The sequence below is a fragment of the Crocuta crocuta genome, unplaced genomic scaffold (genome assembly GCF_008692635.1).
Source record: "Crocuta crocuta isolate KB4526 unplaced genomic scaffold, BGI_CrCroc_1.0 scaffold339, whole genome shotgun sequence".
Lineage (NCBI taxonomy): Eukaryota > Metazoa > Chordata > Mammalia > Carnivora > Hyaenidae > Crocuta > Crocuta crocuta.
The window spans coordinates 2,559,783-2,574,156 of NW_027530357.1; the positions used below are offsets into that span (position 1 = coordinate 2,559,783).

The 14,374-nt window shown below is 45.3% G+C and overlaps 1 protein-coding gene across 1 annotated transcript in view; it reads left to right on the forward strand.

The window, feature by feature from the left end:
- Positions 1-14,374, forward strand: part of CIT (citron rho-interacting serine/threonine kinase) — a 161,507-nt gene that overhangs the window by 144,317 nt on the left and 2,816 nt on the right. Inside the window, exons 39-46 of the mRNA XM_077766016.1 lie at positions 1-127; positions 3,146-3,238; positions 4,766-4,874; positions 4,973-5,101; positions 5,609-5,689; positions 7,340-7,418; positions 7,554-7,733; positions 13,430-13,730. The exon at positions 1-127 is cut by the window's left edge and continues 5 nt beyond it. Coding sequence (XP_077622142.1) covers positions 1-127; positions 3,146-3,238; positions 4,766-4,874; positions 4,973-5,101; positions 5,609-5,689; positions 7,340-7,418; positions 7,554-7,733; positions 13,430-13,730 — 1,099 coding nt within the window. The remainder of the gene's footprint in view (positions 128-3,145; positions 3,239-4,765; positions 4,875-4,972; positions 5,102-5,608; positions 5,690-7,339; positions 7,419-7,553; positions 7,734-13,429; positions 13,731-14,374) is intronic.

Below are 14,374 nucleotides of genomic sequence, written 5' to 3' on the forward strand. Positions count from 1 at the left end.
GCTGTGCCTTGTTGACGTGAAGAAAGTGAAGCAGTCCCTGGCACAGGCTCACCTTCCCGCGCAGCCGGACATCTCCCCCAACGTCTTCGAAGCCGTGAAGGGCTGCCACTTGTTTGCTGCTGGCAAGGTAGGCTCTCCTCAGGGTCTCAGCTGGTAGAATGTTCTGGAAATTGGCTCTGCCCTCCTTTTGACGAGGCTTACCGATTTGACCTTGAAAATTGTATGTCTTCTAACTGGATTAAGTTTCTGTTGCTTCCTTAAGGCACGCGAGGGAATTTGTGTAACCATGCACACACTTTGAATCTAAAGGAAATGTCAGAGAGAAAAATGAGAATAAATTTTAACATAACCGAAAGGAAGATCCATGGTTAAAACAAAATGTGTATGTGTGTGTACACGTGTGGGATGGAGAGGATGGAGTCTTTTTTCTTTCTTTCTTTCTTTCTTTTTTTTTAATCTAACATGGAGCCTCACTCCTAGACTGGATGAAAAAATGTTTTATTACTAGAAATTTGCAAATTCTGATTTATGACATTTATAGAACATAAAGTCAGTTCCCCATAAGTGAGGTTAATTTGCTGGTAGCTAACAGCATATTGATTTTGGCTCATAAATACATTTATTTGCTTGCCTGCTTCTTTAGGGAAACTTCATAATTTTTATTAATTTTTTTTTTACTGTTTTTTAATTTTGAGGGGGGAGGGGCCGCGTGCACACGAGAGACACAGAATCGGAAGCAGACTCTAGAATCCAAGCTGTCAGCACAAAGCCTGACTCAGGACTCGAACTCACAAACTGTGAGATCATGACCTGAGTGGAAGTCAGACACTTAACTGACTGAGCCACCCAGGCGCCTGGAAAGTTTTTTTTTTTTTTTTTTAAATTAAGAGTATTTGTGGGTGCCTGCAACATGAACGTGTCTAGCTTTAATGAAATCTGAATCGAGCATTCGGAAGCCACCGGAGGCTACTGGAGTTGGCCTGTTGAAAACCACTGCCTTTCCCTTCTCAGAAGATGGCTCATGGGGTATTTGTTATTTAGCCACTGAGTCAGCATTTACCCGACACATTCTGTGTACATGACTGAGCCTTCGGAGAGTTCTGTGCTGAGGGATGGAAGACCAGTGGGGGAAGGCTATGGTTAACCCCAGGAACCTCCTGAGGGGGCCTTGGCCTTGGCCAATGTTCTTAAGGACTTTTGGTCTCTGGAAGTTCTTTTCTTAGTCACTTATATGATGGTTGTGATAAACTGTGGCAATAAAAAAAGAGGGACAGAATATAACGTAGGAGAATGGCTGCTTAGAAAGGTGTTGATTTGAAAAGGTTTCTTGGAGGAGGTGAATCTTAAGGTGCTGACAAAAGACATTGCTTAGATGGGCCCAGGATTTCCAGACAGGAACTGAGCAAGGTAAAACACTGTGGCCGGTCAGTGTTATCAATTCTTTTCTTTTTATTAAAAAAATTTTTTTAATGTTTATTCATTTTTTGAGGGGGGTGCAGGGACAGAGAGAGAGGGAGACACAGAATCTGAAACAGGCTCCAGACTCTGAGCTGTCAGCCCAGAGCCCGATGTGGGGCTCGAACCCATGAACCTTGAGATTATGACCTGAGCCAAAGTCAGACACTCCACCGACTTGAGTCACCCAAGCGCCCCTATTCTTTTCATTTTATAGGGAACTTTTCTCTTTTTCCTTTTTTCTTTTGTTCTTTGTTGTTAATTCTCTTACAGTAGTTGCATATTTTTAAAATTTATTTTTGAGAGGAGCAGAGAGCAAGAGGTTCAGAGAGAGACAGAGAGAGACAGAGAATCTGAAGCAGACTCCAGGCTGTCAGCACAGAGCCCGACGTGGGGCTTGAACTCTCGAACTGTGAGATCATGACCTGCACTGAAGTCAGACGCTTAACCGACTGAGCCACCCAGGCGCCCCAGTGGTTGTGTTTTTTTTTGTTTTTTTTATCCCTAACATTAATTGGGCTGTATCTCTTATTTGCCTTAATTTCATGGGCTTTATACTGATTTTACTAATCGTTACAAAGGAGCAGCATTGGGCTTTACCGATTCTCACTATGATGGCATTCTCTTTTTTGCCATTAATTTTTGCTTTTTCCTTAATCTTTGTTTTTCTGTCCTTCAGTTAGTTTTCTCTGGCTTTCTTCCACTATTCTCTTTCTAATCTCATTTAGGTAATTAATTTGGAGGTCTTTTTTTTTTTTTGTCACATAAGCATTCCAACACTATAAATTTTCCCTCTTAACCACAATTTTAGTTGCATCCGATAAATTTTTATCATTCACATATTTTAAAATTTCTTATGCTTTCTTCTGTGAATGATGGTACTACTTAGAAATGGGCATTTCCCAATGTTTAAAATACTCAAAAACAGGTAAATTATAAAATTACAACATCTAATGATATAAACATCCCCAAGCCCACTACCCACTCCAAGAAATAGAACATTACTAACAATTTCCATTTTCCTGTATGTTCCTTCCCTCTGGTGTCCCATCTCACCCCACACACCCTGCCAACTGCTGACCTTCCTGTCAGCACTGATTTGAGAAGCTTCTTTCCTCCCTTAGTGACCTGACAAAGACCTGGTTATGGGAGGTGAAGTAAGGGGATTCAGCTGTTGTAGGAAAAGAGAACTCTACACATACAGTTCTTAGCTGAGAACTTTTCTCTGTGAACCACAGTCTCCAAATTCTTGAGGTGATTTCTGCTGCCTTCCTCCTCCCTCAGGGGAAGATCATCAGGAGACCCTGTCCCTAGGAGAAGGTACACACACACCAAATGTGTGTGGGGTCAGGTGATTCCCAGAGGCCTTCGCCGGATCTTTGCTAAATCAGTGGTTCCTATTCAGGGGGAGTGCCGTCCCCTAGGGGACACTGGGCAATGTCTGGAGACAGTTTTGGTTGTCACAACTGGTGCTTGTGCCATCGGCACCTAGAGGGTAGAGCCCAGGGTTGCTGCTCAACATCCTACAGTGCACAGAGCGGCCTCCCCGCACAGACAATTACCTGGTCCAATGTCAGCAGTACTGCGGTGGAGAGACCTGCTCTAACTTGATGTTAAGTTCCTAGTTTTGTTCTGGAGCCAGGACACCCACGACTGACACTTTCTCTCTGTTTCCCTGATTGCTTTTCAGATTGAGAACGGGCTCTGCATCTGTGCAGCCATGCCCAACAAAGTCGTCATTCTCCGCTACAACGAAAACCTCAGCAAGTACTGCATTCGGAAAGTAAGTGCTGGGCCTCGCGCATCCTGCTGTCCCCAGCAACCCATGGGGAAAGCGTGCTGTCTCAGGGAACAGTGTGTGCCAGGTCCCTTCAGCCTTGGGGATCTCTGGGTGGGGAGAGGGGGAAAGAGACAGACACACAGACACACCCTTCCTTCCTGGTGGAAGCTCCAGAGCCTTGAAGCTCCAGTAGCTGCACTTTTCCCCCTCACTTTCCTTCTGTTTGTCAACTGCCTCTCCAGCCTGCCCAGTGAATTCAAGCCCTTTGTTAAGGAGGACAGGAAGCTGGCTGATGGAGGAGACACTTCGTTTAAATTAGCATAGAAAAGGGAAGACATCTCTCTGAGAAGCTAGCAGTCTCTGGCGGCACTTATCAGAATCTATGGCAGATCTTAGAAGTTTCTATTAATAACCTTTGGAAAAGCCAGTGCTGTGTTTCGATGTGTAATTAGGAAGCAGAGTGGTGGCAATGGTGACTGCAGTGTGGACAAGGTGCACATTGGATCATTTGCCTCACTCCCAGAGGCTGGCCGTTGTCCCTCGGCCACCTGTCGTAAGCCGAATTTATTTCAGGTGCCTTCACGATTAGTCTCAGAAGTGAAATGACTGATGGGTGAATATACACAGGGATCATTGTGTGTCAGGGAAATAGTTTTATCCTGGGTGGGCTGTTTGTTTGTTTCATTGAGCACCTACTGGTATCAGAAACTGAGCTGGTTATTACATACTTTCCACAATAGTTCTGAAATGCAGGGGTGGTAATCTCCAATTTTCAGGTTAGACAATTGAGGCTGGCTTGAGATCCTGTTACAAAGTTGAGACCAAAACTGAAGTTTGACTTTCCCCTGCCGTTTCACTGTGTGTTGCTGCCTGAAAGTTTCCTCATACTTAGCAGGTGATCAGTAAAGATTCAGTGATGATAGTGCGGATTGTGAGCTTGAACTGTTAGCTTTAGGAGATTTCTCAGAAATCATTGCTTCCCTGTAATTCTTGGCCACCATTTTGTGGCCTAGTATGCCTAGGATTTGTTTTTTTTTTTTTAAATATTAGGACTGGCCTGGAAATAAGTGGAAGTAATTAGAAAGCCAGTCACTAACGGAGATGACAGTGATGACAAGACTAATTATATAGGTGATATAGGTTCATGTTAGAAACTTAGCTTACCAAAAGGAGGAAGCTTAAACCCACTCCCTCTAACCCTGTGTTTTCCAGTGTTTTCCCGAATTTGTATTTTTAAAGATCTGTTTTTGCCTTTTCATTGAAATGGTGTTTCTGACTCTTTTTTGGCTGCCTTTGGACCTTATTTTCTTGGTCTGGGGTTGCAGAGAACTCAGAGTTAGCAGAGGGATCATCAGTCCTCATGGGGGACATGAAAGGATCGAGTGTGCTTTGTGTGGCTGAGAACGTGAGCAAGTCCAGAGGTGACTGTCTCCGAGGCTGGGTTAGATACTTGAGGCGGAAATGGAATAGCAATGGAAATGGGGCTGCCCTGTGTTAACTCACATCGTTTCCTTCTACCCTCTGTCTCAGGAGATAGAGACCTCAGAGCCCTGCAGCTGCATCCACTTCACCAATTACAGTATCCTCATTGGAACCAATAAATTCTACGAAATTGACATGAAGCAGTACACGCTTGAGGGTAGGGCCCGAGTCCTCCCCCCACCCCACACTCTGCTCCGGCCTTGCCACCGGTGCTAGCTCATTCCTGAAGCCCCCGCTTCTCGCCTGACTTTACAGAATTCCTGGATAAGAATGACCATTCCTTGGCGCCTGCTGTCTTTGCCTCCTCTTCCAACAGCTTCCCCGTCTCGATCGTGCAGGTGAACGGCGCCGGGCAGCGGGAGGAGTACCTGCTTTGCTTCCACGGTGAGTCAGGGCTTCCCGCCCGCCACCGCCTGGCGCCTCGCACACGCCAGGGGCCCCGGGCCCCTCCAGGGCTCTTGCCTGGTCCAGCTCTTTCATATTCTCCCCCGAGAGCAGCCACTTCCTTCCTTCTCTGCCCCTTCTTTCGCTTTCCATTCTCTTTTTTTCCTACCTTTCCTTCTTTCTTGAGTTCTCTTTTGATGTCTCTCTTCATTCTCTTTCATTTCTCCCCCTTCCCCCCATCTCCGGGTCCTTCTGTCTCTTCCTCCCTGTGTCTGGGTCTCTGTTTTTCCCCTTCGTGTGTCCTGTCTCCTCCTCCTGCCTTATTTCCTGTCTCTCCCGCTTTCCTTTAACACATCTCTGAGAGATGTGACTCAGCAAAGGTCTTCAGTTTTAGTGATCCAGTTAAATCTGGCTGGTGGTCCCCTGGGTTCGATCCTTTATTCTTCTGTCAAAGTATGTGTCACAGCCTCTGGCTGTGCTGATGCCCCGGGCTCCAACTCCTTGCAGAATTTGGGGTGTTCGTGGATTCTTACGGAAGACGCAGCCGCACAGACGATCTCAAGTGGAGTCGCTTACCTTTGGCCTTTGGTAAGTGATGCAAGGTATGGAGGGCTCTACTCTGCCAGCAGCTGGTGTCCTAGGAAAGAACTGCAGGTGGACTCGTTTTTGGGTTGAGCACTATGCTTGTGGATTACAGTAGACACCAAGCTCCGTAGGTCAGTGTCACCTGAAGAAGTGTCCAGGGCAAAGATTCTGATGAAGAACTGCATAAGCCAAACCCACCACCCTTGTGAAATATTTGTTAGGCTCTCATGACAGAAAGCAGAGCATTCGCTGTGAATTTATTCAAGTCATTTCCAAGGCTGCAGAGTATCCCATGGCTTAGCTGAACACCTGTCAGGTTAGCCAGTTCTCATTAGGCACAGCGCATAGATCATGCTCATTCTTTAAGTGTAAACATTGCCGTGATGAACACCTTGCTCTAATCTTTGCACCCTTGTCAAATAATATCTGTTGCTCCTAAGCCCTAAAAGTGGAGCTGCTGGGTCAAAGCATAAGCGCACACATGCATACAAATGTGTACACACATGTCTGTGTGAATGTTCTGAAATGCCATTATGGTTGAAATACCTGTCAAGGCTATTTGGTTTATCCATTGCTGCATAACAAGTTCCACAACTTGTCACCGACTACACAACAACTTGTCATTGTCCAAGATGCCGAGGCTGGACTGGATAGGTCTGCTTCATGTGGTACCAGTGGGGCCACTGGGACATCTAGAAAGTCCAAAAAGACCTCACAAAACAGCAGGCAATTGGTATAATTGTTGGGAACTCAGCTTGGGTTGGTGGCTGGAGGCCTCAGTTCCTCTCCACGTGGGCTTCTTCCAGGAGAGCAGAAGTGCACGCCGGCAGGCCTTCTTGCTTCCACCACATCCTACTGGTTAAAGCAGCCACAGGGTCAGCCTCGAGTCCAGGGAGGGAGGCTCTATCCAGGAGGCATGACTAATAGTCTAATACCGAAGTCCTAATTTACTGAAAGGATGATAGTGATGATGTCTTTTTCCTTTTAAGACAGAAAAGATCCTATCATGTCCCAGAGTTTCAGGGACACTGTGATATAGACATATAGTATTAAGACCAGAAATACTTAATTATCTATGAACCCTGTCTCTAATGTTTTTTGAAAATGTATACAATTAAACACTTTAAAAAGGTATGCAATGAAAAGCCTCACCCAAATAACCTGTCTCCCTAATTCTCCATTCCCTCTTCCCCAAGGGGAGAAAAATGCTTGAGTTTCTTATCCTTCCGGTGCTTTGTGCAAATACGCATAATACATTATCTACCCCCCTCCTGTTTTTAAAAAATCAGTATGGTGACACAGTTTACACATTCTGAATCTTGCTTTTCACACTAAGATTGTACACTTCAGGGGTTTTATGTATTCGTACTATAGAACTTCATACGTTTTTACAACCGTGCAGAATTCCAGAGATGTACCATAATTTATTTAACTGACCCCCTATAATGTCCCCTTGATTCAGTTCCCATTTTCTGCTCTGACAACATAGCGGTGAGTATACTTGAACGTGCCTCATTATGTTGGCACATGGATGTATGTGAAGGATAAATTCCTTTAGGTGGGACGGCTAGGCCCAAGGTGGCACTGCAGCCCGGTTTTGATTTTTTCTTTTAACCCTTCCTTGCCTCATGCCCTTCTGTGGTGGCCACGCAGCCTACAGAGAACCCTATCTGTTCGTGACCCACTTCAACTCACTCGAAGTAATTGAGATCCAGGCACGCTCCTCTCTGGGGTAAGCATTGCCCTTTCAGGCTTTGAAAAGCTCCGCTGCTGGGGTTGCGGGAAGGGGGTGGAGGGGGAGGTTTCTTGCCATCCCACCTAGCAACGGCGATAGGCTGAATGTAAACTCTTCTCTGGAACTCCACAGGACCCCTGCCCGAGCGTATTTGGAAATCCCGAACCCACGCTACTTGGGCCCTGCAATTTCCTCAGGAGCGATTTACCTGGCGTCCTCATACCAGGATAAATTAAGGGTCATTTGCTGCAAAGGAAACCTCGTGAAGGAGTCCGGCACGGACCACCACCGGGGCCCCTCCACCTCCCGCAGGTACAGCACTTCTCCGTTACAGGAGGCAGAGTACAGGATTTTTACAACCGTGCAGAATTCCACAGATGTACTGTAATTTATAATGTCCCTTTGATTTGGTTCCCAATTTCTATTCTTGTAAGATAGAAGGAAATTTTGTGAAACTGGTCAAAGTTTTCCCAGTCTTCAAGCTCAAGGCACTAATTTCTTTGAGATCTATAGCATTAAAATGCCCTTCACAAGTATCAGGAGAGTTTAAATGCCCGCCTTGGAAAAGGTGGAAGGAAATGTCTGATTTTTCTCTGTTGTGTTTTCTAGAATGTAGCATGAATTGTGCATTCATTGCCTTAGCAGATACTCTGCCATGGTAGTTGGTCTTGCTGTAGGAGGGACAGTGCTGAAAAACCAGATGCAGTCCCTCCCTGATAGAGCCCAGTGGGAGAGAGACATGATGGGCAATCAGGCAGTGACAGCCCAGACCAGAAGGACGGGGCTCTGGCTGGGGTAGCTTAAGGCACCATGGGGGTCCAGAACAGGGTTCCCAGCTTGGGCCTGGGGGCCAGGGAAGGTTTCCCATCTGTATGGGCCATACTTCCCTCTTTCTTTGCGTTGCGTGTCCTCTAATTTTTTGTTGGGAGACCGAACATTTCAAATAATATAATGTGGCAACTCTGGAAATCAGAGTCCCATCCCTCCCCCTACCCTGTGTTTGTTGTTGCTGGTTGGTTTTTGTTTTTTTTTAATGTTTTTTATTTATTTAGAGGCGGGCGGGCAGAAAGAGGGAGAGAGAGAATCCCAAGAGAGAGAGAAAGAGGGAGAGAGAGAATCTGCACTAACAGTGCAGAGCCTAACGCCGGACTTGAACTCATGAACCATGAGATCATGGCCTGAGCTGAAATCAGGAGTTGATGCTCATCTGACTGAGCCACCCAAGCGCCCCTGTTGGTGGTGCTGTTTAATGAGTGACCCTCCTGGACTAAATCTGTAAAGTCTGTATTCTTTGTTATGTGTGCCTGGCCACTCAAGTTTCTGCTTGGTTAGGTTACTTATCAGCTAATGATAGGGCAGAGATTTTGTTCAATGCATTGAATCAGTTAAGTCTCTCACCCTTTGCGTGTGTGTGTGTGCACGCGCGTGTGCACGCGCACACGCATGTGTGTGTGTGTTGGGCATACCTTCGATGCTCAAAGTCAGCCAGAGTTGAGAACTAAAGCCTTCTTGGGTTTTTCCTGGGCACATGCAGAGCCTTGCCTGCATGCATGGCCTTCTAGATCCCTATGAATATAAGAGACCATTTCAAAATGCCTTGTAGACATCTTACCCCCAGCTTTCCTTTTGGGTGTTTTGGCCAGCTTCTTCCCCAACTGGTATCACTGCCTCAGATATTTGCCAGATTAAACACTTGCTGTTGATTGTTTTTGATAAACATCTGGGAATAGGGCTTTTCTCATGAGCAGGGTCTGACTCAGGTATGGTCTTTTCCAGGCACTAGCCACACAGGTGAGATGGGGACTGTTTTCTGGGGATGGGGCTTTTTGGGGAGCTTCAATCCTGATCTCGTCCCTCCAGTGGGTACTCTTACAGAGCTATTGGTTTCAAAACTGGGGAGAAAGGGATGGAAATAGGTCACATTAACATGTCACAGAGCTTGTTCTTACTGAGATTATCAGCTACTTTTCTTGCATAAATGCTCTCACTGTTAGAGTTCTTTTTTTTTTTAATTTTTTTTTTTTTGTTTTAATGTTTTATTTATTTCTGAGAGGGAGACAGCGTGAGCAGGGGAGGGTCAGAGAGAGAGGGAGACACAGAATCCGAAACAGGCTCCAGGCTCTGAGGCTCGAACCCACAGACTGCGAGATCATGACCTGAGCCGAAGTCGGCCACCTAACCGACTGAGCCACCCAGGTGCCCCATCTCACTGTTAGAGTTCTTGCAAGTTTGGTTAATTTCCAGAGTTCTGAACAGTTGATTTTGACAACTGTTGCCAGTGTTCTTGTTACCTGCATGGAGGAACGGGTTTTCGGTGGTCCTTACTGTACTGCTCTGGAAGCGCTCTTCCTCTTTTTCATCAGGTGATAGCGCACTGCACATTCTCCTGTACCTTAATGTATCTTGGAGATTGCTCCATTGTTGTTTTTATGCCTACATAGCATTCCTTCACATGACCTTAATTTATTTAACTGCTTTTTTATCAATGGATTTTGGGTTATGTACAGACTGTTGCCACAGTAAATTAAATGACTTTGTGCTTATGTCATTTTGCGTGCTCAGGAATCTATCTGTAGGATAAATTCCTAGGAACAAAATTGATGGGTGACATCAGATGTCCATTTGTAATTTTTTTTTTAATTTTTTTAATGTTTTATTTATTTCTAGGAGAGAGAGAGAGAGACAAGGTGAGCAGGGGAGGGTCAGAGAGAGAGGGAGTCACAGACTGAAATAGGCTCCAGGCTCTGAGCTGGCAGTCAGCACAGAGCCCGACGCGGGGCTCAAACCCACGAACCGCGAGATCATGACCTAAGCGAAAGTCGGTCGCTTAACCGACTAAGCCACCCAGGCGCCCCTGTCCGTTTGTAATTTTGATAGATGTTACTGAATGTTCCTCCCTGAAGGCTAGATCTGTTTGCAGTCCCACCAGCAGTGCATGGAATGGGACTGACCTGGTCTTGACACAGAGGGCTGTGAGCCAGATCCAGGTCGATGTGGAGCTTTGAGATATTTAACTTTAACTTTAAGATCTTGATCCACAAGTACATTCTGAGATTATTTAACCCAAGGGGAATATTTAACTGACCTAGGATTTAAATTTTTCTGGACTGGTATGTCTACTCTGAAGAATTATATGGATCCCCTATCATGTGCTAGATAATGTCTGGGGCTGGGGATCCACAGACGAAGATAGGTTTTTATTCTCAAGGGATTTACAAGATGGTAGAGGAACTATCTCATAAAAAAATGCTTAGCTCTTGAAAAAAAATCATAAATTTAATATTCTGAGATTATATCCTAATGATAGTTTTTCTTGTACTGAAATATTAAAGTCTAAATTTTGGCCAGTGTGGTTTTAATCCCAGGCACTTGCTTAGAAAACCACAAGTGCCAAATAACCAGCTGTTCCTAACTCTTTCGGCTTAATCCTGCCTCAAGAGGAACTATTTAAAGGGTTATAGTTCTGTCCTGAAAATGTCCAGATTTCCTTTCAGTAGTTTCCAAGTCATGCCAAGAACAGAGTACCGTAATTAGATTTTTTTCTCCACTGCCTCACTAATTAGGTGGCAGGCACCTTCCTCTTGAGACTATCTGGTGTCTCTGTAAGAAGTTGCTTATTCCATCCATGGTTGAAAATGGCTCCAGTTCCTGTGAACAAGAGGCAGAAACAATGGTGTTGCCTTCCTGCCGTTGCCAGGCGTGTGTGGAAAGTCAGCAGTTAGGCTTTGGTTGTCTCTTGGCTTATAAAATGATCTTTTTATGCAGACTGCTTTGGCAGGTCAGAATGTAGAAGCCCAGCGCGGCTGAATGTGAGTCACTGCAGGCCTCGTTGCCGTGGTCTGGTTAGTAGAGCAGGACATGAAACTCTTTGCAAAAAACAAAACAAAACAAAAAAACCCCACAACCATAAAATTGGCATGGTAGATCGTTGGTCATTAATGGATACAGAGATGGAAGATTGCCCACTCAGCCTAGAATGATGGGTATTTTCTTTCATTTCATTAATCTCAGCTGACATCCCAAATGGCCTTCCTTGAGCCATCCTTCTTCCTCTGGGCATTGAGTATCTTCTCACTTGCTTTATGATGGGCCCCTGTGGACACATTTTATAATTTCACTTCCACTACAAATAGGCTTAATGTAACTCTCCTACTTGGAATTTATTTTGTCTTCATATCTTAAAAGCCACATGACTAGAGATGAATATAAACCTTCATTTCAAGATGCTGAAATCTGAGTTATCTCAGGTTTTTCTGCTGTACCCACGGCACAGGAGGGTTCTGGCTTTCTGGGCATGTTATCTGGAATCTTGACAGAGTTCCCCAGGGAAGCCAGAGAATGACTTGAAAATCTTCACAATGAACTGATCACTTATCTAATTATCTCTACTCACCTCTCTCGTTTCACTGCAGAGCAGAAATCAGCAAACTTCTGTAAAGGTCCAGATAGTAAATATTTTTGGCATTGTGGGCCATATGGTCTCTGTCTGAACCATTCAACTACTGTTGTAGTATGAAAGCGGCATAACCAGTGCATAACCAGATGGGCATGGCTGTGTTCCAATAAAACTTTACTTATAAGAACAGGGCATCTGTCCAAATTTGGCCCTCAAGCTTGCTCTAGAGTCTCTCCTCCCCCGGTAGGTGTCTTTGCTTCTCATTTGTTTTCAATTATGGGCATTGACAAAAGAGATTCTGGTAGTTGGACAAATAACTGAAGAAAAAAAATCAACAAACTTGACCACTTCCAAAGAGAAGGATTTAAATGTCAAGGGTTAAGATGGGCCTCTGGGAAAACCAGTGACACTCTCAAACATTTCTAAAGAAATGGCTGATTTTACTGCACAAGTCCAACATTGATGGAAAATATGCCATTGAGTATATTAGCATACAATTTCGTTGCAAAAATTAGAGCAAGATAAATCAGTATGTGATTCATACTCAGCTCATTCTTAGAATCAGCCTGTAATTCCAATTGTAATTTAGATTTTAAAAATAACAAGGATAAATTTACTTGCCTGATTTCTACTTTTATTTTCTGAGATAAAGCTCCAATCAATCAAAATATGTTCTCCAAGTAATATTCTCTATAAAATGTGCCCATTTTAAGTAGGTTCCCTTTTCCTAGCTGTAATTATACTAAGATGATGAGGACCAAGTACTTTCTCTGCTCATTGGGGTGGGAAGGAATTAACTCTCAGTTCTGTTTCTGGATCTCCCTTCTTCAGAGAGGTGGTTAGGGCTGTATCTGCTGAAATCTTCATTTGAAATATCCAGACTGGCCTGGGTGGAGGGTCAGACTGGCCATACACAAAGGACCCAGTGGTTTTGATTGTTTGGTTATTACCTATCAGTCTTTGGGGCCAGGGACGTGTTTTGAGCCAACTGTGCTGTTTTTGTCTGCCTGCTCAGTTTTCTAATTCTGTCAGGCCGAATCCCTCGCACGTCAGTAGTGGGTGCCACAGAGATGTTTGGAAAGCCACCTGGGAGGAGAGGAGTGAGGCAGAGATGGCAGGCTTTCTCAAAATTGCTCCCTTGCATCAAGGGCCTTTGAGCAGCCTCAGCCCCTAAATGAAGACTTCCTTCTGTGCCTTCTAGGCTCTGCAAAATCCTTAGGTCAGCAGGATACTGGGTGGGGATTAGGAGGTCGAACTGACCTGTGTCGGAATCCCCGTTCTGGATCCCCCTAGCCCAGACCAGGCTCCCAGCGTCCGCATCTCCACATTCTTGTCTCTGCCATGAGGGTCACGCCTGCTCCCAGCCTGTGGAGCTGTTAGGACAGTGAGTCAGCACACATCAAGAGCTTAGCACAGGGTCTCGCAGTAAAATCCTGCACGGAGACCAGGAAGCTTGATTTCCTTTTGCTGTCCTTTCTCGTCCCATCCTGTCAAAACAAAAAGCCTGAAGAACTCCTGGTGGGATTGGGACCTGGGGGCTTCTCAGAGGGGGAAAATGCCCCTTTGGGGTTGTGACTTCTCATTTTGCACCTCCCTTTCCTGTTGCCCGCAGCCCCAACAAGCGAGGCCCGCCAACATACAACGAGCACATCACCAAGCGTGTGGCCTCTAGCCCAGCGCCACCGGAAGGCCCCAGCCACCCGCGAGAGCCAAGCACACCCCACCGCTACCGAGAGGGGCGGACAGAGCTGCGCAGGGACAAGTCTCCCGGCCGCCCCCTGGAGCGAGAGAAGTCCCCAGGCCGGATGCTCAGCACGCGGAGGGAACGCTCACCTGGGAGGCTGTTTGAAGACAGCAGCCGGGGCCGGCTGCCTGCGGGAGCCGTGAGGACCCCACTGTCCCAGGTCAACAAGGTGAGGCACTATCTGGAGAGGGCAGAAGAGTGACCCGAGGAGCTGATGGCCCTTTGGGGCCACTGTTGTAAAAAGGAGACTGTTATGATTAATTCAGATTTTTTAGGACATGGTAACAAGTTTACGAAGAATACATATTTAAGAAGAGGCTTTTCCTCTGAGAAATAAATAAAACATTAAAAGAAATTTTTAAAAAGGTCGNTAAAAAAATTTCTTTTAATAAAAAAAGAGGCCTTTCTAAGCAAATGGATAAATTGTACCTCAAAATGGAATGGCTACCCTAGGGTATTTCATTCCCTTGCCCAGAGGCAACCAGTGTTAGCAGTTTCTAGAGATATTCTAGGCACTTAAGCAAACATCTGTGCGTAACCTCCCTTCTTAAACACAAACGATAGCCTACAATACAAAACACGTATGCCTTATTTTTTTCAAGCACATCTACAAATACATATATCTTTTTTGGAAGGCTACACATAAACTGGTTAACAGTGGTTGCCCTCTAGAACTTTGAGCTTTTTGAAACCTTTAAATCACATACTTATTGTGTAATTTTCGGTTAGCAATTGAGAGGGAGGGATGTGTTGAAGGAAAGGGGGCCCTAATGAGTGGGAGGAGGGCCCGAGTAATTGCTGCCTCCTCGGTAG